At 40.1% G+C, this 25,188-nt stretch overlaps 1 protein-coding gene across 5 annotated transcripts in view; it reads left to right on the top strand.

The window, feature by feature from the left end:
• Nucleotides 1–5,295: 5,295 nt before the first annotated feature.
• LOC115014292 (glutamate receptor 2-like) overlaps nucleotides 5,296–25,188 on the top strand; it is a 91,906-nt gene continuing 72,013 nt past the window's right edge. For all 5 annotated transcript variants that reach the window (XR_003832884.1, XM_029441047.1, XM_029441039.1 and 2 more), the window contains exons 1-2: nucleotides 5,296–5,548; nucleotides 17,683–17,823. Coding sequence is in view for 4 of the 5 variants with exons in the window: in XM_029441047.1 (XP_029296907.1) it covers nucleotides 5,446–5,548; nucleotides 17,683–17,823 (244 nt within the window). In the remaining variant the exon portion in view is untranslated. The remainder of the gene's footprint in view (nucleotides 5,549–17,682; nucleotides 17,824–25,188) is intronic.

The following is a 25,188-nucleotide window of genomic DNA, read 5'->3' as shown; positions in this document are numbered from 1 at the left end:
AGCGGTAGACGATGGATGGATGGATGGATGGGATTGGATGGCCCTCAGAAGTGACCCTCTCACCCCATACTCCCGCAGCACCTCCCAGAGTATCACCCAGGGGACCCGGTCATACGCCTTCTCCAGATCCACAAAACACATGTAGACCGGATGGGCGTACTCCCAGGCCCCCTCCAGGATCCTTGCGAGAGTGAAGAGTTGGTCCGTTGTTCCACGACCAGGACAAAATCCGCATTGTTCCTCTTCAATCAGAGGTTCGACTACCAGCCGAACCCTCCCTTCCAGTACCTTGGAGTAGACCATAGATATTTAACTGGTGACCCCGAGGGCCGCGAAGCGCTTCCTTGTGGTCCCTGGCCATATTCCAAAATAATACAAAGAAAATTTAATTTAAATTTAAATTAAAAAGAAAAAATATTTTTATAATCATTAGAATTAATGTAAAAATATGTTTGTTATGAATTAAATCAGTACAAATTACTACCGGGACATTCCAGACATTCCCCGGAAGTGTGTCAACTTGTGTTTACCAGAGCCGGCGTTTACCTGGTGTTTACCTCAAACTCTGCACAAAATGAGCGGAGAAAAACGGCAGAAAATTGATGATGAAAACCGTAAATTTAACCCGAAATGGACAGATGACTACATGTTTATTTTACCATCGCACGGCAAACCCAAACCTTTATGTTTAATATGTCAAACAACCGTGTCAGTCTGCAAGGTTGATAATATCAGGCGATATTTTGACACCAAGCATGCTGCTAAAGTCAATGCAGAATACCCAACTGGGAGCACATACGTAGTAGAATAGAACTTCTAAAATCGTCATATGCTAAATCAACCAGTGTAATTACAACTGCTGCTACAGCCCAAGAAAAGGCAACTGCTGCTTCCCTATGAGTGATGTTTACTTTGGGCAAAAAAAGTAAGCCATTCATGGATGCTGAGATGGTGAAGGAGGGTGCCATTGAGATGGTTCCAGAACTTTTTGCGGGAAATAAAATCAAAGAAGAAATAATTAACCGTATGAAGCAAGTACCACTCTCTGACACATCGGGAGGTCGAAGGGTGGAGGTACTGTTTGATGACTGTTTTACTGCATTACTTGCCGAACTCAAATCTACAGATTACATGTCACTGGCTGTGGATGAATCCACCGATACAACAGATACGGCACAGCTCTCGCTGTTTGTGAGGTACTTTAATGGTGACATTTTTAAAGAGGAGTTGTTGTGCCTCTTACCGCTGACAACCAACACTACAGGTGAAGTGATGTTCACTGCAGTTAAGGCTTTTTTTGAAGAGCATGGTTTGGATCAAGGCAAGATAAACCTTCTGGTCACTGATGGCTGCCCATCCATGGTTGGGAAAGAACGGGGCTTTGCATTACGCTTACGTGCCGAGTATCCGACATTGCACACGTTGCATTGCATCATACACCAATCAGTTTTGTGTGCAAAACTGTCAGGGGAGTTGAAAGAAGCAATGGAGACGGTCGTAAACTTTGTGAATCACATTCGCTCGACATCAAGTCTTCAGCACAGGCTGTTCAAAATGCTGCTGCAGGAGAAGGATGCCCCATACTCAGACCTACTGCAACACAACGATGTCCGTGTCAGGACAGACAGACGAGGACCCAGGAGCGCAATTTCGAGATCAAGGTTTTATCACACACACACACACACACACACACACACACACACACACACACACACACACACACACACACACACACACACACACACACACACACACACACACACACACACACACACGGCACGGCAGGAGTACAGTTCAGGGATATTCTAAACTCTTAGTCGTAAGGCGGAAGGCAAGTCGGGTTTACTGGGGCTGGAGATCAGAGTAGTAGTAGTAAATCACAGATCAGGAGTCAGAGTTGAAAGCAGACAGGTAGGCAGGCAGGCAGGCAGGCAGGCAGGCAGGAAGGCAGGATTTCCGACGTAGGCTTGCAGATGATCTGACAAGTGTGGACTGAAAAACAGGGCTTTCTATACAGGGCATGATGAGTGGTAAATGCAGTGCAGCTGGTAAGTTAACGAGGGTGGAGCAGAGACAGGTGGAGGTAATTGAAAACAATTAGTGGTGTTACCAGGCAGGGAGAGGGCTCATGACAGTCCGCTGGCTGAGCCGTGGACGTGTTCTTGAACGTTTCTTTGCTCTGAAAGAGGAGGTGGGAGAATTCCTCTCTGAAATCCAGAAATCAGAAATCCAGCAAAGCTAAAGACCTGCTTGCACACATGAAAACATCCGATTTCATTGTCCAGATTGCTTTTTTGTGCGACATCATGGGCCACCTAAACAAACTCAACTGCAGCTACAGGGGACAGGGTCGAGTGTGGCTGAGATCCTCGAGAATGTTGCTGCGTTTCAGGTGAACCTGGGTCTCTTTCTACCTGACATAATGGGGAGGAAGATTCACTTCCCAACATTACGCAACGTCCCCGTGAGCAGCACAGCACTGGCTGGAATGAAGCGACTTTTGAAAAGCCTCGCTGAAAACTTCACACAGCGATTCAACGACTTTAAGATTCCCAAAGAGCTTATTTTATTTGTGCGCAATCCATTTGCAGTTGATGTTTCTGCGTCATGTCCAGCCGAGGCCAAAGCCGTGATGCCCAGTATTGACGAGGGCGCATTCCAACTGGAGTCAGTACAAATTCAGAGCTCTGATGTGCTGAAAGCTAAATTAGGAGAAGATGGACTGTGCGAGTTTTGGGCTCATTCTACTCAGCAGTTTCATCATTGCCGGAGACTGGCCATCTACCTGTTAACCATGTTTGGATCCACGTACATATGCGAGTCTGGATTTTCAACCATGAACTTGATAAAGAATCAGCAACGCAATCGACTCACGGATGATCAGCTCAACCACTGCATGCAGCTTGCTTTGACCTCCCACCAACCTGTATACAACAAGCTGGCACAATGCAACTTCTCTCACTGAATTGTCATGTGAGGTAAATCTATCTATCTATTATTTTAGTTATTTTTCTTTTTGCAATGAGTGATGGACAATGCATATGCGTGCATAATCACAAGACATTGTTTGCACTACTTCAGTTCAGAAGGTATAGCTTTTCTTTTTATTCAATATATTTTTTGTAATGCGTGGATAATTCATATTGCATATTTGTTAATATCTGTTGAATAAAGATGTTGCACTACTTTAGATGGGTAATTGTATTTTTATTTTATTTCATTTTTGTAATCATTGGACAGTGCATATGCTCGTCACGGAAGGCTCACCCCAAAACACGCTCGCCCCAATTTTTTTCCGCCGACCGCACGCTGGGGCGGTTCTTGTATTCTTGTATTTGTTTTACTGAGGATAAGGTTAGAAATACCTTTAAGGTTAGGCATAGTTTACTGAGGTTAAGTTTAGGAATACCAGGTAGAGACCGCTCCGAGGTCGGCGGATTTGCGCCCGGGGCGACTGTGTTTTGGGCGAGTGTTTTGGTATTCCTTGTCACAATATATTTGTTAACCTCCGTTACATTTCCGACAGCCTTCTAGGCTTCTAGGGTCGTCTTATTTGCTAGGCCTGGTATTATTTTCAGTTTTCCTATCCAGCGTTTTGTATTGTACATACAGTATTGTCAATCTCTGTTGATGATAGAGAAGAGGACATTGCAATTCTGATGGATTTCTAGGCCTCTTCTGACCTCATTTGCTTATATGCATGGCATCTGTTTTTCTACGCAACGTTTGGTACTGTACATTTGTCAATCTCTATTGTAGAGAAAGAGGACTTTGCATTTCAGACGGACTTCTATGCCTCCTCTAATTTTCATGCCATTGTTTTGTTTTCCAGCGTTTTGATATAATGCACACATGTTATAAACATGTTTTAGCTGCACCGCGCCCAGGCTCTGGAATTCTCTGCCTCCACACATCAAACAGTCTGACTCCATTACGACTTTCAAATCCCACCTCAAAACCCACCTGTTTAAACTGGCACTCTAAAACACAATCTACTTGTTATCACAGATCCTCCTTTCACTCCACACTCTGTCTTGCCTGTTTTATCTATGTCGGTTTGACTAATTTGTTTTACGTCTTTTTTTTTAGCTGTTTTAACTTTTAAATGCACTGTAAGGCAACCTTGGGTGTCCTGAAAGGCGCCTCTAAATAAAATGTATTATTATTATTATTAAAAGTAAATTAATCACATTAATAAAAATGTTAAAGACCAAGAACAGAAGTTAAGAAATCAGAAATCGTCTGCACAGCAGTGTAATTCAGTCGGGTTTTGGGCAAACATAGACAATAGACAAACATACAAATTGACAGACAGAGCTTGCTACACAATTCAAAACATAAAAGTGAATGGAAAGGTTACCATGTTTTAAAAAATGCCCATATGATAAATGACCACAACAGCATGATACATACTGTACATAGAGTACATCTTATACTAAACCTACAAAAGTGTTCTTAACAAACAAACTTAAATAATAATAAATACAAGTAAATACAAACAAAGAGAGAATTTATTAAAATTAATAAATGGATGAAGGATCATATACGACTTCAATTCATAACTTTAGGGCTACCTTTGGAAATAATACAGGGAAAGGGAAGGGCATTTCTATATAAGTGACATATTATGTACATAGTACATTATGTAAGCCCAGCCAGACAAGAATAGAATCATTCACTTTAAGATGGATTCAATGACTAAAAATGTATAATGACAATGAGTCCATTCAGCTTTTTTATTACATCTGTATTTTAATGTAGTAGCTGATGCAAGTAATTCTTTTTTCTTGGAAAGGGAGAAACGATGTGAAAGGAAGTGCAAGTATTTTGACCTCTCTATTAAACGATGTTTATATTATTATTTGTAATGCTATTTAGTATAGTTGTATACGTTTTTATTTGATTAAATTGGGTTTTGTGTGTTGATACGTCATACTATTTTATTATTCTTTTATTATATGTATGAATTATTGTACTGTGCGCCACCTTAGATACTAAACAGAGACCTAGCTGGCCGCCTATTCAGATAGGCCTGATGTGTTATATCAGGTAAAATCAATAATAAATAAATTAAATAATAATAAAATTAAATAAAACAAATATACATAATGGTATGTGCTAGTCCGTCAGTAGCCTATGCATCTTTCTTAGCTTACTGTAATATCAACGTAATGTACTGCCAATTTCCTATAGCCTCATTTTGGTCTCATAAACGCTGTTTTACGTTCGGCTGCTCTCGGTTCTTTGTCGTGCTTCATCGGTATTCCTGGGCAATCCTCAACGCGCGCCCCCAGTCCAGCAGCAGCAGCGGCACGCGCATCTAAGGAGATAGGATAGGGCATCTGCAGAGCTCGAGACGCTTCTGACCGAACCTGGAATGGCGCCATGAGCTCGCATCGTGTGTAATGGAGGTAATGTTTTGGTAGAAACCGCTACCGTAGGCTGATGTGGTGTCGCGTGAGGAGCCTGAATACGACCATGAAGCTGCTGTTGGTGGTGACACTCTTATGGCGCGAGGCGTTGTGCGGATCGCCGAGCGTCCAAATTGGTAGGATTTTCTATTCTGTCATCGCCACAACGTTCTCATCTTTACCTCCCCCGTTCATTTGTCCGTCTAAATTATTCTCACTGTTCGCTTTTCTCTTTCTCCCATTCATCGTTCCCTGTATCTTTCTCCGACTAAAGTGGGCCTCTTTCATTTCTGTCCTCCTTGTGTCGCTCTCTGTAACGAGAGGCCTCCTGACTGTACAGCAGCTGCTGCAGTGTTCTAATTATGTCAATTTTTGAATCTTTTATACTTGTGTATGTGTTTATATGCGCGTGCATCTTACTTCCAGTGCAGCGTGTGCGCATGCATGCATATGTGCACGTTTATCTGTCATTAATGTGTTAACTGGCACACAGTTTAAGGCAGGTAAATCCAAAATAATTCAAATCCAGCACTTCAGACGTATTTCCTGACCGCAAATGCAGGTATAAACAGCAACCTCTAAGACAATGTGTTGAATTTTTAGCCACATGCTATTAAATTATTTTGAAATATTCAATTTAGTTAGCCATGAAAATATTTTAATAATACTTATTGTGTTGCTTTAAAAAAAATATTTTACATTAAAGGGGTTGACAAATTTCGATGTCATATCAATTATTTTACTGTCAACAATTACTCAAATACCCAAACTAACAATAAATTGAAAACACGATTAGTATCATGTGTGTATCCGAAGCCTTATTGTTGTACAAAAACTATTAGACTAAAAGTCCAAATTGGACCATTACACCCTACATCTCTGTGAGGGAGTGAACTGTTTGTTGTCACACTCACTGCTGGATGAATCACCCTTCTTTACAGGCGCAATGTGGTAGATATGCCAGCATTTAAATTTAAAATATAGAAGAAGAAGAAGAAAAAAACAGAATGCTGTTACAGTGTTGCCGTTATGTCAAAGACGTCTCTGTATTGTGTTGCAGAGATATCTGTATCTGTCCAGTCTTGTAATACCACTTGTTCTTCTAGAGGTGATAGTGAGTCACTGTAGCTCCAGTACATCAGTGCCATCAGTACAGAGGGAGAAGAAGTACAGCTGCCTGGTTAGGGCAGACTCAGGGCTTGTCTACATTACATCCATGATCTCTGCACGCTTTGATAGTTTGTTTTGATTAAATCCAAAGTGGCAGAAACGAGAAAATGACTCCCCTTGTCGTCGATGGGAGGCTGGTAGAGTAGAGTGTGTGGGGGCTTGGAGAAAGACAGATCTTCCGTTAGCAGTTAGTAGATAACACCAATTTAGCCAACTCCCTGCCAGATCATCAAACTTTCTGTTGCTGCTGTTGCATAGGTTAAACCCAGCGCTCCATCAGCCTGCTGTTACTCCCGGCGCTGGAGATTTCGCTGGCCGTATCCGAGCCCCAGGAGCCATAGCACACTCTCCTCCCAGCAAAGAAGTAACATGTTGGCATGGAGGACAAAACAAAAACGGAAGTCGTTCCCTCGTCTCTGCCACTCTGCAAATATACATATTCTTGCCCACTGACTGACTGACTGGCCAACACTGGAGTAAAACATACATGAAGTACAATAAATATGAAAAATTACTACAACTGAAATATAAACAGGTTAACACAATATATAAATACTTTTTAAATAAGTTTTGATGTTTGATTGATTGATTGATTGATTTAGATTGTATGGACCTAGTAGTAGAGGTGACATGCTACTATGACATGCAGTTGTAGTCTTTACTTATTTTAGGTCAGTGTCTTAGAATGTTAACATTTTCTAATTAGAATTAAACTCAAAGTAGGAGGCTGATGGGAATGTCATTAGTTTTAGTATTTGTTCATGAGCCAAAGCATTGCACACATTTTGACCAGAAGATGGCCCTTGATGAAAAGATAAAAGGATAACTATAGTTATTATAAATCATCCTGAGGGGAACATGAATGTCTTAACCAAATTAAATGGCAATCCATCCAATAGTTGTTGAGACATTTAACCTAAAACCACAAATATGTTAACCTAATGGTGGCACAAGAGGAATAGTAAGGTGGTCATTTCCAGTCATGCACTTCTTTTTAGGGGTAGGAGGGTCAAACACACCTATTCCAAAACACTATTTATAAAGCGATTCATCTGAAATTTCTATATTTTTAGTCTTATATTTATGCAGTTTGCAGTTCGTAATTTTTTAAAAAGTATTCTTATTTTATAAAATTCAATGTTAAATGGGGTAGGGCTAACTACATTATTTATATAATTTATTTTTTATAAAAGAGGATCTTTGTAGAACTGCAGTGATCCAGGGCTTGGAGTTATTCAACATACATTTTCTGTTGATTCGAACAAATGGAAATCATTTGTCAAATATAGATGTACATATATCCATGAATGTGAGATAAACCAAGTGCTGTTCCTCCAATGGAATTTTGAGATGATGGAGTCTAAGGATGGGAACCAGGGAAGTGGGGGCTTGATCGGGATCATCAAGAATAAGTAATAGTAATAGTATCATTTTGATTGAAGTAATTCTGCCTATGAGGGCTTTTTGGAGACTGAAACCAACGTTAAAATGTGTCCTCTATCGTCATAAGATGTGGGTGCCTTTGAGGGATTTAGCGCTCTTCAGAATTTCTTGCTTGTCTTTGTAGCGAAGCAATTTAACCACTATGGATCTAGGACGACCAGCATGATCATATTTTCCAGTGCGATGGGATCTTTTAATTTCTATAAGCTTGGAGTCTATTTTAAGATGGTCAGGCAGTACCTTGTTTGCCTTGATCTGTCTCACTTCATAATTCTGATTTTGACTTCAATATTGATTAGAACATTTTGTTATTGAATTATTAAAAATATATAATTTTAGCATCACTTTACACCGGAACGCAGGATAACAGCATGGCAGGCTATGAACTTTAACAGAATCTTGCAGTGCAGTGCAGTACAGCCCAACTTGTTTGTGTTTGCTGTTCCAACGCTCTTATCTGTTGAATGCAGAAAGATATTAGAAAGACGTCCTTCCAGGGACAAAACCTGTTTGATCTGCATGCACAAGTTTATCCAATAGGAAACTGAGTCTTCCAACAAGTGTTTTGGCTAAATGTACTGGTCAGTAGATATGTCTATAAGAGCCTACTTCCTCTAAATCTTTCCCTTTCTTTAGCAATAGCTTCATTCACTGTTTGTGGCAACATAGCCTACCGTCCTTATAGGCTTGCTATACATTCTAAGTAGAAAGGGGGCTAATAGGCCACTGAACTTGTTGTATATCTAATTTCTTAATCCGTTCTAGACACAGACTTTTTCCATTTTATTAGCGAACAAATAGTTTTTATTTTTTTCACATTTCATTTCAGCATTTAGGGCACTATGGTCACACAGTCAGTTCTGGTAATTTACTTATAGCCTATCTAGAAACTCTTGCATATGTATGTATGAGCATTTGACACAGATATACAGTATATAGCCCTTATAAAATTGTTGGAGTCTGTCATTTATGTCTTTAACACAACAACAAATACCACATCTTTTTCATGTCATATTAAAAGTTGTATCATACATTTGTATCACTAAATGTGTGCTCAAAGATAGTGTAATGAATTTTTATAATGAAAAAGTCGTATGTACCTGGCAAAGAAGGGTGATAAATAACAACAAAAACATCGGCATCTGCCATCAGTCAAATTGTTATTTAAAACAACGGTATTGGCCCAGAAATACACAATCTGTGCATCTCTGGGTTGTACCAGCTAAAACACCCTCACCCCAATAAATCTTTTACAGTCCCTATCGCTATAAAAAGATTGACAGCAGGCCATGAAAGAAGTAGGAGCCCACAGGATGTCCTGATTATATTAATGGCTGATTATTAATAGTGGCCTCAAAAGCTTAGTGAGCATCTTAAGATTTGTCAGTCACAGAAGCTAATAATTCTGCCTCATTGCAAGCAGCCATACTCGCCTTATATGTCCTCAGCCTCCCTACTCTGTGCCAAAGATCTTGTGTGTGAAAAATTGACCTCATTCTGCCAGCTCCACCACAAATGGTTTAGCTGAGCTGAGGTAGAATTTTTATAATTGATATATATCTTTTTACAATTTGCAATTCACATTTATAATGATAAAATAAAAAACTGAAATGTGAATCTCCCTGTGAACACTTATTGGTATTCTCTGACTGATCAGAATTTGACCGTATTCACTTTGTCTGTCCAAATGAAAAAATACTAAAAAAGGTTAGCCAAATAAATTAAGGCAGCTCCACACAGAAGCTGATTCTGACACGCAGTGGGACTGTGGATGCAGTAGCCTTCATCTTTGGTCATCTAGTGCAGAGTGAACCCTGGGGCCTGTGATAGTATACTCTGTAGCTGCAGGATTATCGTTTCAGCATTGACATTGCGTTATGTCAGAAAATGAACTCAAGACGTCATGCTATAACATTTTTGCTGCCTGATACAAAAATAAATTAAAAATTGCACGGTTCTCATTTCCCATGACTTAATCCTGTGTTTCCCATTAACCCTTTAACACCGAGTGCGTCGCCGGTGACACGTTTGCGCAAGTGAAACATTGGATTACTGTAATTACATCATGGTTTGCGCTATTGAAAAGATTTCAACAGTTTCTGAAAGCTGAGACTCATATATTGAATGAATATTGATTCATTACGGTAATTTCACTTACGCCTCTCCCGGAAGCCCGAGAAACAGCCCCTCTGTTCTGAGCGAATACATACACAGCACTAGAGAAACACAGACAACAGAGCGGAGAACAGCGGATTTAATTAAAAGGGAATCAAGACGGTATGTAAATCGACACTTGTATTGCGTGGTAACCTGTTTAGAACAGTGTACCAAGTCTAAGTTTGTACTAGGTGTGTAATTGTAATTTCTATACGTAAATGTGCGCATCTTCTTCAAGTAGCCTGGATCCTAGGAAAGGCTGGAGACTGTCAGAGAGGAGAGAATCACCCTGTGTGGGAAAGAACATGGTACATAGTTTCCATTTGATGGCCTGCTTTTGCAAATTTAAGTGACAAAAACTCAAAGATTTTACTGTAAATAGTTTTATACATTTGGCGCGGAGCATGGCGCGGATTCAATTTAGTAGCCTCCTCTCCTCTGCTCTGTCTCTGACTGTAGGTGTGTGCGCACGTGTGTGTGTGTGTCGGGTGCGAAGCCCCGCCCTTTGCATAACACAGCGGATGAAAGAATGTGACTGTGCAAAGTAAACACTGAAACATGCACATACATTTGATAAACAGAAGTGTTTAGTTTATTTAATAAAAGAGCACCTGTTCAATGTGAAAAGTGAGTACACTTACACACTCAACAAGTGGGGTCTGCCCGGGGGATTCTACTCGGCAGGTAAGGGAAGACCGCTCCTTGTGGGAGGATCCCCTCGTGGGACCTTTCCCGCCGCTGGATGGCTTGGAGCCACAAGCTTTAAAGCAGCCCTCACCTGGACCTCGCTTCCTTCTACGACAGTAGACTTAGTGCTCGCTGCGCCCTCTCTATCTGTAGTGTGGGATCCTGCTCCTAGTGCGACTGTCAATAGGGGAGGACTGTCCCCAGTGCCAGGTGTCTGTACCAATCTGTAACCTGGTGTCTTCCCATATCACCCTGATTGGACCGCCTGAAGTTTGTTGTTGAAAAAGATGCCTGAAGATGGGTATAGCTGGTAGGTTAGAGATGGAAAACACAATAGGAACATATAATCAAGTATTACCAAGTTCAGGTTCAAATCTCAGATAAAAGGGACAAACTTAACTTATTAGACCAGTTTTTCTAAGAGTAACACTACGCTGTGCATTTGGAGATATTATAATATTTATTGATAAAAAGGCCATAAATAACTATTGGCCTTTACTATAAATAACTATTATATACTCAATATTCCCTGTCAGTAGTAATGACACAAAGTAAGTGAAGTACAAACCATCTTTTAAAAATTATTTTGTGTTTATTTTGTATTTTTTAAATTAATAAATACAAAAAAAAAGTATAACATTTGTAAAAATAAAACCATGGTTGTCACATGTCTAAAGCTTCAGCAGTTCATTGGCTACATGATACACGAGTCAACGGGAGACTGGGCTGCTGCTGGCTCCGTCTGTAAACAAAAGGGCTGGCACTTCCTTATCAAGTTGACACTTATTGGCTATTGAAGGGCGTCTTTGAGTTTCTAGAAAAGCGCTATACAAATCTAATGCATTATTAAGGTTGTCGATAAGGCATGGAAGCTCCTATTGGCTCAAATTAAGTTTCAATCGAAAGGTCAGAGTTCGGCATCTGGTTAGCAAGCATCAAAATAGCGCTGATAGTTTGCCGTTTTAACCGAGTATCATTGCGAAAATAAACACATCACAACCCATCAATCGGCTGATTTCAAAGATTGCAACAGCTGTTCATGAGCTTTTATCAATGTGACGAAGGATTCGTCAAGAAGGATATATCTTTACTGGAAACGATCTATAGGACCTCTGCAATGACACAGGAAGTGTTTGGTTTACTAACATTTACTTTAGCTCACACCTTTCCTGTCCTTTGCTCTGTCTCTGACTGTAGGTGTGTGTCGGGAGTGAAGTCCCGCCCTTCGCAACAGCGGAGGAGGGAAAGTAAATGCGCAAAGCAAAAAAAAACCCTGGGGGTTGCGGACCCCCTGTTGAAGACCTATGCTCTGACGTGTTAACACTAACTAACAACATTTACTTAAACTACAATAAGTTGTAGCTGCTTCCCAATGAAAACCTGTGTTTTTTTGCACGTTTTTTTTTTTTATTGTTGCAAGGCAACCATCTAGTGCTAACGTTAGCCTAACACAAACTACCTAATAGTTGATAGCACAGTACAGTAATTAAATGAATGAAAACAGCTTGACTGTAATCTCAATAACCGCACTAATTCAGCTCCAGGCTGGCTTCTGTTTAGATCATGGTAACTACGGTTTGTAAAATAATATAGCTCCGGTGATCCAGCAACAGTCACCACAGAAGCCTAATTGTCTCAATTCCTTCGAACGGACAATTATGTCTGGAGTTTGACGTTTTTTCAACTTTGAGCGTTCAGTAAAAGAATGAGAAATTACGGGCGAAAGGTTTTTTTTGTTTGCAAATTCATAGTCTTGAATGTATTTATCTGTGGAATTGCTTTCGTCAATCGTCCGTCTCCTCACAGCAGGAATGTGTCTGATATTTTCAAATGTTCAGTGATGGAAATCAACCTATTTAGACTTCTAGAGTTTCAGTATTATGTGGACTTTGGACTGATTATATGTTCGAAATTACAGTGTGGCTTTCAGGGGTCTCTTTTCACATGATGGGGGAGGAGTAGGGAAATTAAAAAGCATAGCCTTCAAAGGTTAAGCAAAGAGAATATAACCATTAAGATACGGCCATTAGCAGTTACGCAATGGCGTAACTGCTAATACGGCAGTTACCACTAATAACGCCATCCCGACCCACCCCTTAGGCTAACACTGTTAGCTCTGTCAGTACTGTTGCCATTGTTTGCACTGTTTTCACTGTTAGCACCATTAGCTGCTGGCTCAGGCTCAACAGCTGTTCAAGACATTTTTAGGTGACCAAAACGTTACAATTCTCTTTCATGAACTACAAACGCACTCTGAACAAAGGTTATCCACGCCCTTAAGCAGTGGTTCTCAACCTTTTTTGGGCCAGCGCCCCCTTATTAGTTATCCAGGTCCCTTACTGCCCCCCCATCATATAAAATGTAGGCTAATTGTCTCCCCTGAATTTTAATGTTGATTATTATTCTTAGCATGTATTATTTATATTGCATATTGATTATATTAATTTAGTATTTCAATTCTTATAATCATTTTCTTATTATTATGTTGCAATATTATGTTATTATAAAAACTCAAATTCTCTAAGATTGAAGTTACATAACATTTCTAAATAATAATAAATATATTATTAAAAAAACGTTTTGTTGTTGTTGTTTAACCTTCAATTTCCCTGATACACCATGTACCCAGGGAGCAAACAAAGTCATTTTATTCAGGAGTGTTAAACAAATGCAACGGTAAGAAGTTTGAGAATCAAACTTTAATCGGTGTCATAGATTGGAGCCAATCAGAAACGAGTCAGACATTAAAACTTTAATTTGTGTTAAACACAGCAGCCACTGTGAAACAATTTGCACTCTTAAGTGTTCCAACATTAAACAAGCAGCCAACAAAGGAACAAGTCTATTAAATATGATCAACCTGTCTCTATTATCTGGCTACGTACCACAATCCTTTAAAGTAGCTGTAATAAAACCACTTCTTAAAAAGCCTAGTCTTGATCCAGAGGTTTTAGCCAATATCTAACCTACCCTTTCTCGCTAAAATCCTTGAGAAAGCAGTCGCAAAACAGTTGTTTGATTTTTTACATATGAATAGTTTATTTGAAATCTGGATTTAGAGTTCATCATAGCACAGAGATGACACTGGTGAAAGTTACCAATGACCTTCTATTGGCATCAGACAAAGGACTTGTCTCTGTTCTTGTCTTGTTAGACCTCAGTGCTGCTTTCGACACTGTTGATCATGACATTCTACTACAGAGACTGGAACATTGTGTTGGCATAAAAGGAACTGCACTAAGCTGGTTCAAGTCCTATTTATCTGAGCGATCTCAGTTTGTATGTGTTAACGATAAATCCTCCATGACAGCCAAAGTCAGTCTTGGAGTTCCGCAGGGTTCTGTACTTGGACCGATTCTATTCACCTTATATATGCTTCCTTTGGGCAATATTATAAGGAACCACTCTATAAACTTTCATTGTTATGCGGATGATACCCAATTATATCTATCAATTAAACCAGATGAAACCATTCAATTGGCTAAACTTCAAGCATGCCTTAAGGACATAAAAACTTGGATGTCCTGCAATTGTTTGATGTTAAATACAGACAAAACTGAACATGGCCCTAAACGCCTCTTAAACGCATTTTCTAATGACATAGAAGCTCTGGCTGGCATCAATTTGGCCTCCAGCACCACTGTAAGGAATCTTGGCGTTATCTGTCTTTTAACTCCCACATAAAACAAATCTCAAGGACTGCCTTCTTTCATCTATTCATCCATACTTTTTCAACACAACATAATTACTGTCAAATGTTGTATTTGTACTATGTTGTTTATCCTGTACACACAACATCTATTGCACGTCTGTCCGTTCTGGGAGAGGGATCCCTCCTCAGTTGCTCTCCCTGAGGTTTCTTCCATTTTTCCCCCTTTAATTGTGGGGTTTCTTTTAGGAAGTTTTTCCTTGTGTGACGCGAGGGTCTAAGGACAGAGGGTGTCGTATCCTGTACAGTCTGTAAAGCACACTGAGACAAATGTATAATTTGTGATATTGGGCTATATAATTACATTTGATTTGATTGAACAGGTGCTCTTTTATTAAATAAACTAAACGCTTATGTTATTTATCTAAGTTATCTGCACGTTTCCGTGTCTACTGCGTTGCTTTGCACATTTACATCCTCTTCTCTGCTCTGTTTCGCGAACACCCACAGTCCGAGCAGAGGAAAGGAGAGGAGAGAGAGAACTACAAAGTGCAAAAAAGTCAAAAATCGAACACATTATTAGAAATGGAGTGACGTTAACCCCAACGTACAGAAACTCAGGCGAAAATATCTGCGCTTTTTAAACGCACACAGCCTGAATCAGCAGCAGTGATGCAGATAGCTATGCTACTACGAGCAGCCAGAGTGCTGCTGCTGGTCCAAGTCCCGACCAGAGTGGTAGTGTTTTAAGATTAATTCCGATTAGTTTTATTCATGGTGTATCCTTGGAATAACATTAATGCTTTCGAGGCTTTCGATGTAGCCATGATTTTCAATGCGATTTCGTGGCGGCTGGGGGGCAGCGCTTGTTTTGTTTTTTTAAAGCGGCACTTTATCGCTCAGCAAAATACAAATAAAAGTCTAAAAACACACAACGTTAACTTTATCCAAACGCACTCTTCCTTTCAGCATGTGCAGTTTGACATGTTTCGTGCTGTAATGACGCTCAAGAGCCTTTTTCATCACCGCAAGTGCGTCCGCACAAACTAGGCACACTGGCCTTTTACTTCCACAAATAAATAATTGTTTGTTCATTTCTCCAGGAACATCCACCTTTCTCTTTTTAACACTCGCCATGCTGCGTTCGCTGATGTCAATAACGGTTTAATATTGAAGTTTTTTGACATGACGTGACGTGATAGTTTTGCATTTTCAGAGAGGTTGTATCTTGCCCTGTGTTGTTTAGTCCGCCATGAAGGAGTTGTTACGCAATGCCACATATCGTTCGAAAGCTTAGAATCTCGTCTATTTAGTGAGCAAAACGGTTTTGAGATCAAAATCACAACAGCAATTACAGTAGGCATCTCACACAAGCAAGCAAACTCACAATCAAACCTATAACTTTGAGCCAACTCACCTATGAAGTTTCATCATAATCTTGTAATCAGTAATAATCCAAAAGAAACCCTTCTTGTGTCATTGCAGAGGTCCAATAGATCGTTTCCAGTAAAAATATATCCATCTTGAACATCATCACATTGATAAATGCCCATGAACAGCTGTTGCAATCTTTGAAATCAGCTGATCGATGCGTTTAATTTCACGATCAAACATGGTAAAAATGGCATCTATCAAGCTATTAGCGCTAGTTTGATGCTTGCTAACCAGATGCGAACTCTGACCTTTCGCTTGACACTTCATTTGAGCCAATAGGACCTTCCATGCCTTATCGACAACCTTCAATAGCTAATGAGTGTCAACTTGATAGGGAAGTGCCAGCCCTCTTATTTTGTTTACAGACGGAGCCAGCAGCAGCCCAGTCTACCGTTGACTCGCGTATCGTGTAGCCAATGAACTGCTGAAGCTTTAGACATGTGACAACCATTTTATCTTTACAAATGTTGTTTTATTTCATAATTGTATTAATTAATTACAAAATACAAAATAAACATAAAAATATTAAAATTATTTTTGTTTATACTTTACTTTGTGTCATTACTACTGATAGGGAATATTAGGTATATAATAGTTATTTATAGTAAAGGCCAATAGTTATTTATGGCCTTTTTATCAATAAATATTATAATATCTCCAAATGCACAGCTTGTGAACGCCTAGTGTTACTCTTAGAAAAACCTGTCTAATAAGTTAAGTTAAGGATAGGGAAGGGTAATATTTGACCAACTATAATACTATTATACGGAGGACAACGTTATTATGTTCGTAACGGCAATTATATGCACTGGCTGACCAATTTTAACGCACAGCAACAGGAGCTACAGGGGGCTGGATCGTTTATAGCAGGGGCTAATATATTTTGACACAATAACAAATAGCTTACTAGGATACAGATAAACAAGATTCAATGATGCCGGGCTAATATGTTAACACTACATATTTGAAATGCATGTTTAGTGTTATACAACAACGCAATCCCAATGAAAGATATCAATTTAGAATTAAAAAATTAACATACAAAATGCATACACAAAGTTTCAACAACAAGCACACCCTAACAATCATAATCCAAATGATAGTTGCCACAGACAAGTGTGGTTTTATAATATAATGTAGCTGTGAGCAAAAATGATGGTAATGCAGAGCCACCAAACATTACTGTGGAAACAGGAATACAGAACTTCTATTCCCCCCCACACAGACACTTTACATTCCTGGCCAGATTTGGTGTCACAAAACTTTGCAAAAAAGTGTGCTACATGGGGCTGGATTGTTTATAACGGATGCTAATGAATTTTGAAGCAACAAACAATAACAAAAAGCTTACTATTTAGTATTTGGCATACTTTTTATAACTTACTATTGTATTTACCGTTCTTACAAATAATATGAAAAGTGACCTATGACGCTAACTTACAATATTAATGCAACTCGTTCAGACAGTGGCATTGACCATGGACAGCGCTGTTTGTTGCAACTCCATGGTTTTGGACAAAAATATGTCTGCAGACACACATAAACACAGACTCGCATGATAAAAACAATACCAGCATCCCTGTCACGGCTAATAATGAGAGACAACTGTGATATTGCCTAATTTTGAGGTACATTGTAAATGGTAAAAACTATGTAATATTGTTTATATAATAGATATTGTGTATAAATGTCTTTTCTTTCTGACCATGTCTGTCTGTGTGTCTGTTTCAGGTGGTTTATTCCCTAGGGGTGCAGATCAGGAATACAGTGCATTCAGGGTTGGCATGGTTCAGTTTGGGATGGCAGATTTCAGACTGACTCCACACATAGATAACCTGGAGGTGGCCAACAGCTTTGCTGTCACTAACTGCTGTAAGTATCAGTTTTTACTTATCTTTTTCTGAACACAATTTTACACATACTACAGATGTTAATATTGGATTGGATTGGAGCTATTTTGTTTCTGAGACATTACACACTTTATTAGAAGTACATAGCCTAACCAGCGTCTGGTAGGAACTGGTTTGGTTATTAGCAACCTCCGCAGACCCCAGTCCGCTGCAGACCCCAGTTCCCGCTGCTGCCGGACCTCTGCAGACCCTGCCGCCTCTCGATACCACAGTTGTCCCCCTGCAGCCTCTCGAGACCCCAGCTGTCCCCCTGCCGCGTCTCGAGACCCCAGCTGTCCCCCTGCCGCCTCTCGAGACCCCAGCTGCCCCCCTGCCGCCTCTCGAGACCCCAGACCCCAGCTGTCCCCCTGCCGCCTCTCGAGACCCCAGCTGTCCCCCTGCCGCCTCCCGAGACCCCAGCTGTCCCCCTGCCGCCTCCCGAGACCCCAGCTGTCCCCCTGTTGCCTCTCGAGACCCCAGTGCCCCCTTCGCCTCTCAGGACCCCAGTCCCTGCGTTCCCCTCGCCTTTCGAGACCCCAGCGCTCCCTTCGCCTACCGAGACCTCAGCGCTCCCTTTGCCTCCTAAGACCCCAGTGCTCCCTTCACCTCTCAAGACCCCAGTTCCGGTGTTCCCCACGACTCCAGAGACCTTAGTGACTCCGGACCAGCCTCCAGAGCGGCTTTGCCGGCCTCAAGCCTGTTCTTTCCGTCCGCCTCCAGTCCGGCCTCCTGAGCGGCTCAGTCCGCCTCCAGCTCGACCTCTCCGCCGGCCTCCTGAGCACGGAGTTGCTGCTGACTGGTCAGCACTCTCCGCTGTAGCTCTTCGCATGCCTTTTTCCTGCTGTCCCCAGCTGGATATTACTTGTTAATCGTGTTAAATGCCATTTCAAAATTGTCTGCGAGCCATATGGCGTCATGGAAAGAGCCATATACGGCTCGAGAACCATAGGTTCCGGACCCCTGACTTCAATATTTAAAGACTGCTGTACATTCATAAGGTGAAAAGTGAAGGATTGAATCCTAGCACTGACCGTCACAACCAGCTATTATCATAACACATATGCACAAATAATAACAGGCAACTGCTCAACTGCAAGTACAAGAAAGTTTATTTAACTTTAGTAATATCAATCATAATCAATAATCAATAATTATATATTATTATTATAATATAATAATACATTTTTACAATCAAAAAACGTCTATTCTACGACTACAGTAAAGATTGATTGATGTTGCCGCTATTATTATTATTATTATTATTATTATTAGTGATTATTATAACCATGGTTAGTATTGTTGTTGTTATTATTATTATAACATTTATTTATATACCCCAATATTACAAATTACACTTTTGTCTCAGTGGGCTTTACAGGCTGTACAGCATACGACGACCTCTGTCCTTAGACCCTCACACCGCACAAGAAAAAACTCCCTAAAAGAAACCCCACAATTAAAGGGGAAAAATGGAAGAAACCTCAGGGAGAGCAACTGAGGAGGGATCCCTCTCCCAGGACGGACACACGTGCAATAGATGTCGTGTGTACAGGATAAACAACCAGCCTGAGCCAGCCCTAACTATAAGCTTTATCAAAGATGAAAGTATTTAGCCTGCTCTTAAATGTGGAGAGGGTGTCTGCTTCCCAAACAATACTATTACTGCTGTTTAGAAAGATTAAGTTTTGCCTTTAAGTTAAGTTTAATCATGACAACTCTGATATGATATGATATTTACACCAAACTGTCAAAATTATTATTAATAATAATAATACATTAGATTTGTATAGCACTTTTCTAAAAACTCAAAGACGCTTGACAGAGTGAGTGACACAAAGATAAATATATAAACGAATAAACGGATAGGGAAGGGAGGAAAAGGAGAAGAAACGGTCAGTGGTTGAAGGCGGTGTTGAACAGGTGAGTCTTAAGTGATGATTTGAATGTGGTGAGTGAGGAGGAGTCTCTGAGGGTTTGAGGCAGAGAGTTCAAGAGGGTGGGAGCAGCGATGGAGAAGGCTCTGTCTCTGTCTCTCCCTGGTCCAGATGGGGGGGGACAGGAGGTTAGCAGCAGCAGACTGGAGGCTGCGGGTGGGAGTGTGTCTGTGGAGGAGGTCAGTCAGTTAGGAGGGGGCCAGGTTATGGAGGGCTTTGTAGGTCAAGAGGAGGATCTTATACTGGATTCTCTGGGGGATGGGGAGCCAGTGGAGCTTGTAGAGGACGGGGGTGATGTGGTCACAGATCCGGGAGTGGGTGAGAAGACGGGCTGCGGAGTTCTGGATGTGTAGGCTGTTACAGTAGTCCAGACGGGAGGTGACGAAGGCATGGATGAGGATTTCTGCAGCTGTGGAGGAGAGGGATGGACGGAGATGTTTGGTGTATTTGTCAAATGAGAGGGTTTGGTCAAAGATGATGCCAAGATTCCGCATCTGAGGGGAGGTGGAAACTGAGGAACCGTCAATGTCGAGGGTGAGGTTATGGGTGGATTTGGTGAGTGTTTTTGGTCCAATGATGATGATTTCGGATTTTTCACAGTTTAGTTTTAGGAAATTGATTTGTAGCCATGATTTTATTTCCGTTATGCAGTTTGTTTGTTAGGATAGAGTGGGTAGCGGTGGATATTGACTTGGTGGAGATGAGGAGCTGGATATCATCGGCAAAGCAGTGGAATTTGAGACCATGACTGCAGATTATGTGACCAAGGGGGAACAGGTACAGAATGGAAGGGGCCGAGAACTGAACCTTGGGGGACAACTTGGGGGAGGGGGAGCGGTGGGTGACTTGAAATTATTAATGGAGATGAACTGGTGCCTGTCAGAGAGGTATGATTTATTTATTTTTAAACACTTTTTTAAATTGTTTTTTATCATATATAGACACAACATAAGACATTACACAAACTTCCACATCCAAGACATAACAAAATTAAGTACATTAACAGTCGCACAAATAACATAATTAAATTAAATTAACTACACAAACATGTGGGTAGGCTATGTAAGGAGATGTACAAACATGTAGGCAGATATGAAAGGCTTCAATCCTTCTCCCAGCATAGGAATATTAATCATCTCCAAGTTGCTGACCCAGAGTGCCCTCTAGATCTGCATGTTCCAGATAGTTAAGGAACGGGCCCCATACTTTTTTAAATAGTTCTTGTTTTCCTTTAATTGAATAGGTTATTTTCTCTAATGACTCAAATGCAGACAATTCTTTTAGTCATTTACCAATACTTGGACTGTTTACATTTTTCCATGAAAGTGCTATCATGCGTTTGCCTGTAGCAGACATAGATTTAAAAATATTTGTTCTTTCTTCCTTATGTTGTGTTCTTTTGGGTAACATCCTAACAAAATAAGCCTGGGCTCCATGCTTAACTACAATGATAGAATCTCTTCTCTCATACATTTAACCTCCTCCCAAAACGTTTTTATCTTGGTACACTCCCAAACACAATGGAAAAACGTTCCCTTGGATTGTCCACATTTAAAACATAAGTCTGGGATATTACCATTAAATTTGTTTAGCTTTTCTGGAGTAATATATGTACGCATTAGCCAGTTATATTGTAAGAGCTTAAGATGGGTATTCGCTGTTTGTGATTGCGCTTTCTTCAAGGCACCTTCCCACTCATCAATTGAAAGGTCTTCTTGCAAATCCTCCCTCCAATTTTTAAGTTTTGCTTCGGACGACTCAGGGGACGCAGATATAAGCAAGTTATAAAGTGCAGAAATTAAGTTTTTCCCCCTACAGTCCTTTAATATTATTTTCTCTAATGGTGCGTATGGAGGTATAGATAATAATTGTTTTTGGTTTGCTCCAATAAAGCTTCTAATTTGTAAAAATTTGAAAAAATGTTTCTGTGGAATGTTATGTTTACTTGCAAGCTCCTCAAACGACATCAGTTTATCATCATTGAGCCTATATAGAACCTGAATTTTCTGTACACCCTTATCTGACCAAACCTTAAACCCACTATCAGCTCTGCCTGGAGTGAAGTCATCATTTCCCCAAATTGGACTAAAACGTGAGAGAGAAAGGGGCTCGCCCAAGTACTTCCTTGCTTCATGACAGACTCTAATCATGTTCCTAGTAATAGGGTTAGTGTTTTTTTTTGTAAGTTTCTTAAGACTAGTTGAGTACAAATACATGGGAAGAGGTAGCTCTAAAAATTGGGACTCCATCTCTCTCCAGGCAGGGAGGTTGTCGTTTGCAAAATAAAACATAGTAGTCATTAACTGAGTTGCCCAGTAGTACCAAAGAGGATTAGGACACGCAAGGCCCCCTCTATCATTTTGGGCATATACAGGAGGGTTAAGTGGGCTCATTTGTTGTTCCACAAAAAACTTAAAAATAATTTCCTTAACTTTGAAAATAAGTTTGAAGGAGGAGGTAGAGGGATGTTTTGGAATAGACACAGCAACTTGGGGACTATGTTCATTTTTAATATATTAATTCTCCCAATTAAGGAGATCGACATCGGCTTCCCTCTATCAATTGTGCTGGTAATTGACTCCGTAATAGGATCGTAATTAGAATTCACCACATCTGTTATATTGGGCACTATTTTTACACCCAAATATGTAAAATTATCTGCAACTTTAAACTGGGAGACTGATGCAGTCGGACTACTTCTCTCTTTGGAATTTAATAACATGGAAGATTTGGAATGATTAATTTTGTAACCGGAAAATTCACCAAATTTTCCTATCACTTCTAATAATACTGGAATTGATCTCTCCAACTCCCTGAGAAATACTATGACGTCATCAGCATATAAAGCTAAGCGGTGGTCTGTTTGACCTATAGTTATACCAGAGATCTTTGGATGAGACCGAACAGCTATGGCCAGCGGTTCTATTGCCATTATAAACAAAAGTGGTGATAGAGGACACCCCTGACGGCACCCCTTGTGGATCTTAATTTGTTTCGAGGTTGTATTATTTGTAAGTATTTCTGCAACAGGGTCAGTGTACAACAATTTAACCCATTTACAAAAGATTTTACCACATCCAAAGCGTTCGAGGACATCAAAAAGATATGGCCATTCGACCCTATCGAATGCCTTCTCGGCATCTAATAATAAGAGAGCAGTATTTGGCATTTCCTTTTGGCTATGTAGAATGTTCAGTACCCTCCTGACATTATGAAACCCTTGGCGCCCCTTCATAAACCCATTCTGATCTTCTTTAATTATCCCTGGGAGCAGGCCTTCCAACCTTTTTGCAAGGATTTTACATAACACCTTTACATCTGAGTTGAGAAGGCTTATTGGTCTTAGGTTTTCACATCTATTGCAGGGTGTCCCTGGTTTTGGTAACAATGTAATCAAGGCTTCTCTCAGTGATGGCGGAAGGATTTAATTTTTAAAAGATTCTAATAACATATTTAAGAGGGGCGTTTGTACTTTATATTTAAACCTTTTGTAGATATCTGTAGGTAGGTCATCTGGCCCTGCAGCCTTCCCAGATTTCATGTTATCAATTGCATCAGAGATCTCTTGTAATGATAATTCAGCTTCCAGACTAGGTCTGAGTTCTGTTGGGATACTAGGTATATTGAGAGTGTCTAAGAAGTTATTTTGACTTGTCAAATCTGTATTTATGTCAGTCGTATAAATGTTCATAGACATTTTTAAAAGCCTCATTTATTTTTATAGGATCGACTATATCATCTCCCTTATTGTTCTGTATTAACATAATGGATCTTTCAGTTTGTAATTGTTTAATGCGCCACGCTAATATCTTTCCAGGCTTCTCTCCTTGGTCATAAAATGTTTGTTTGAGTCTTAGTAGACTTGCCACTGCTTTAGAAGCTGATAGTTAATTATACTGTGACCTCAGTACTAGCAGTTCTTGTTGTACTTTGGGGCAGGGTTTCTGAAAGGCCTCACTCTCCAGGGTTTTTATTTTCAATTCCAACATTGTCATTTTCTGACGAGCTTTTTTGGATTTGGAGCTTGTGTAGTTAATAATTTGGCCTCTAATAAATGCTTTAAAAGCTTCCCATCTTATAGATGCTGATGTTTCCGATGTATTTGTCTCAAAATATAAATCAATTTGATTGCCAAGATACGTGACAAAATCTGAGTCTTGCAACCATTTTTGTTGGAATCGCCATTTAGGAGGATCTCTCGTCAACCTTGAGTCGACATAAAGCAGTGAGTTTGGTGCATGGTCCGAAATAAGGATTCCATCATAAGTGCCGTCTTTAATTTTAGAAGCCGAATTTGCTGATATCAAAAAGGAATCAATACGGGAATAAGATTGGTAAGAAGCAGAATAGCAAGAATACTCTATAGCATCAGGCTTTAATTCTCTCCAGATGTCCTTCAAATTGAAATCTTTTAAGTAATACTTCCATGCTTTTGGTGTGTCATTTATCTATGCCTCCTGACCGATCCTTTGTTGGATCCAATACATAATTAAAATCCCCTGCTATGTTGTAATTACCAGTAAATGTTTCTGTTAGTAGAGTACCCTGTACAATTAAGTATCTACCAGCCTTGTCCTTGATTACATTTGTTACCTGAAATGGTACCGATTTGTGAATTAACGTCATAACACCCCTAGCCTGAGTAGAAAATGTTGCTGAATACACACATCCCGTCCACCTCCTCCTAATTCTAATATCATCCTTTGGCAGTAAATGTGTCTCTTGCAAAAAACTATTTTAGATTGCAGACTTTTAACTCTATTCATAACCTGTTTGATTTTTTTAAGTTTTTGCAGGCCTCTGCAATTCCAGGAAGTAAATTTAACCTCCATACCCTGCAACATGACCTTTGACACAGATTAGGTTACCCACATGTACATAAAAAACAAAAAAACATTTAAAAAACATTAAGAAACATAACACGGATGTTCCAAACCACATCCAACCCTGTGAACCTTTAACCCCTTCCCCGAATGCCTCCACCCTAATGGGCAGCCCCCCCCTCCTCATGTTGATACTTCCTCTTATAGCTGACAGTCACTGTACTCATACAGCACGTGCTTCAGCTTGACTATACTTCTATTCCTAACCTTTTTTTTTATATATATATAATATTAGGCTGTCAAATTAGTGCGTTCATTTCGATTAATTAATCACAGAAACAATAACGCGACAGATAGATTGATGCCCCTTGACCCTTTACGTCAACCGACGCAGCACGGCCACAGTAGCCTCGTCAACATGATGGAACCGGATGAGAAAACGTTACTTGGCCCAGTGAATGGAAAGTTTACATTTAATAAACTCCTGAATGTAACTGTTGATGCTCCGTTTTGTGCAATTCCTGCAGCAAAGAATGTTCGCACCATCGGAGAACTTCCAGCTTGAAACATCACCTCAACGCAAAGGACTTA

This window comes from Cottoperca gobio, chromosome 1, assembly GCF_900634415.1.
Source record: "Cottoperca gobio chromosome 1, fCotGob3.1, whole genome shotgun sequence".
NCBI classification, from domain to species: Eukaryota; Metazoa; Chordata; class Actinopteri; order Perciformes; family Bovichtidae; genus Cottoperca; species Cottoperca gobio.
The sequence above is the reverse complement of the archived record's forward strand: the minus strand, read 5'-3'. Positions and strand labels throughout refer to the sequence as shown.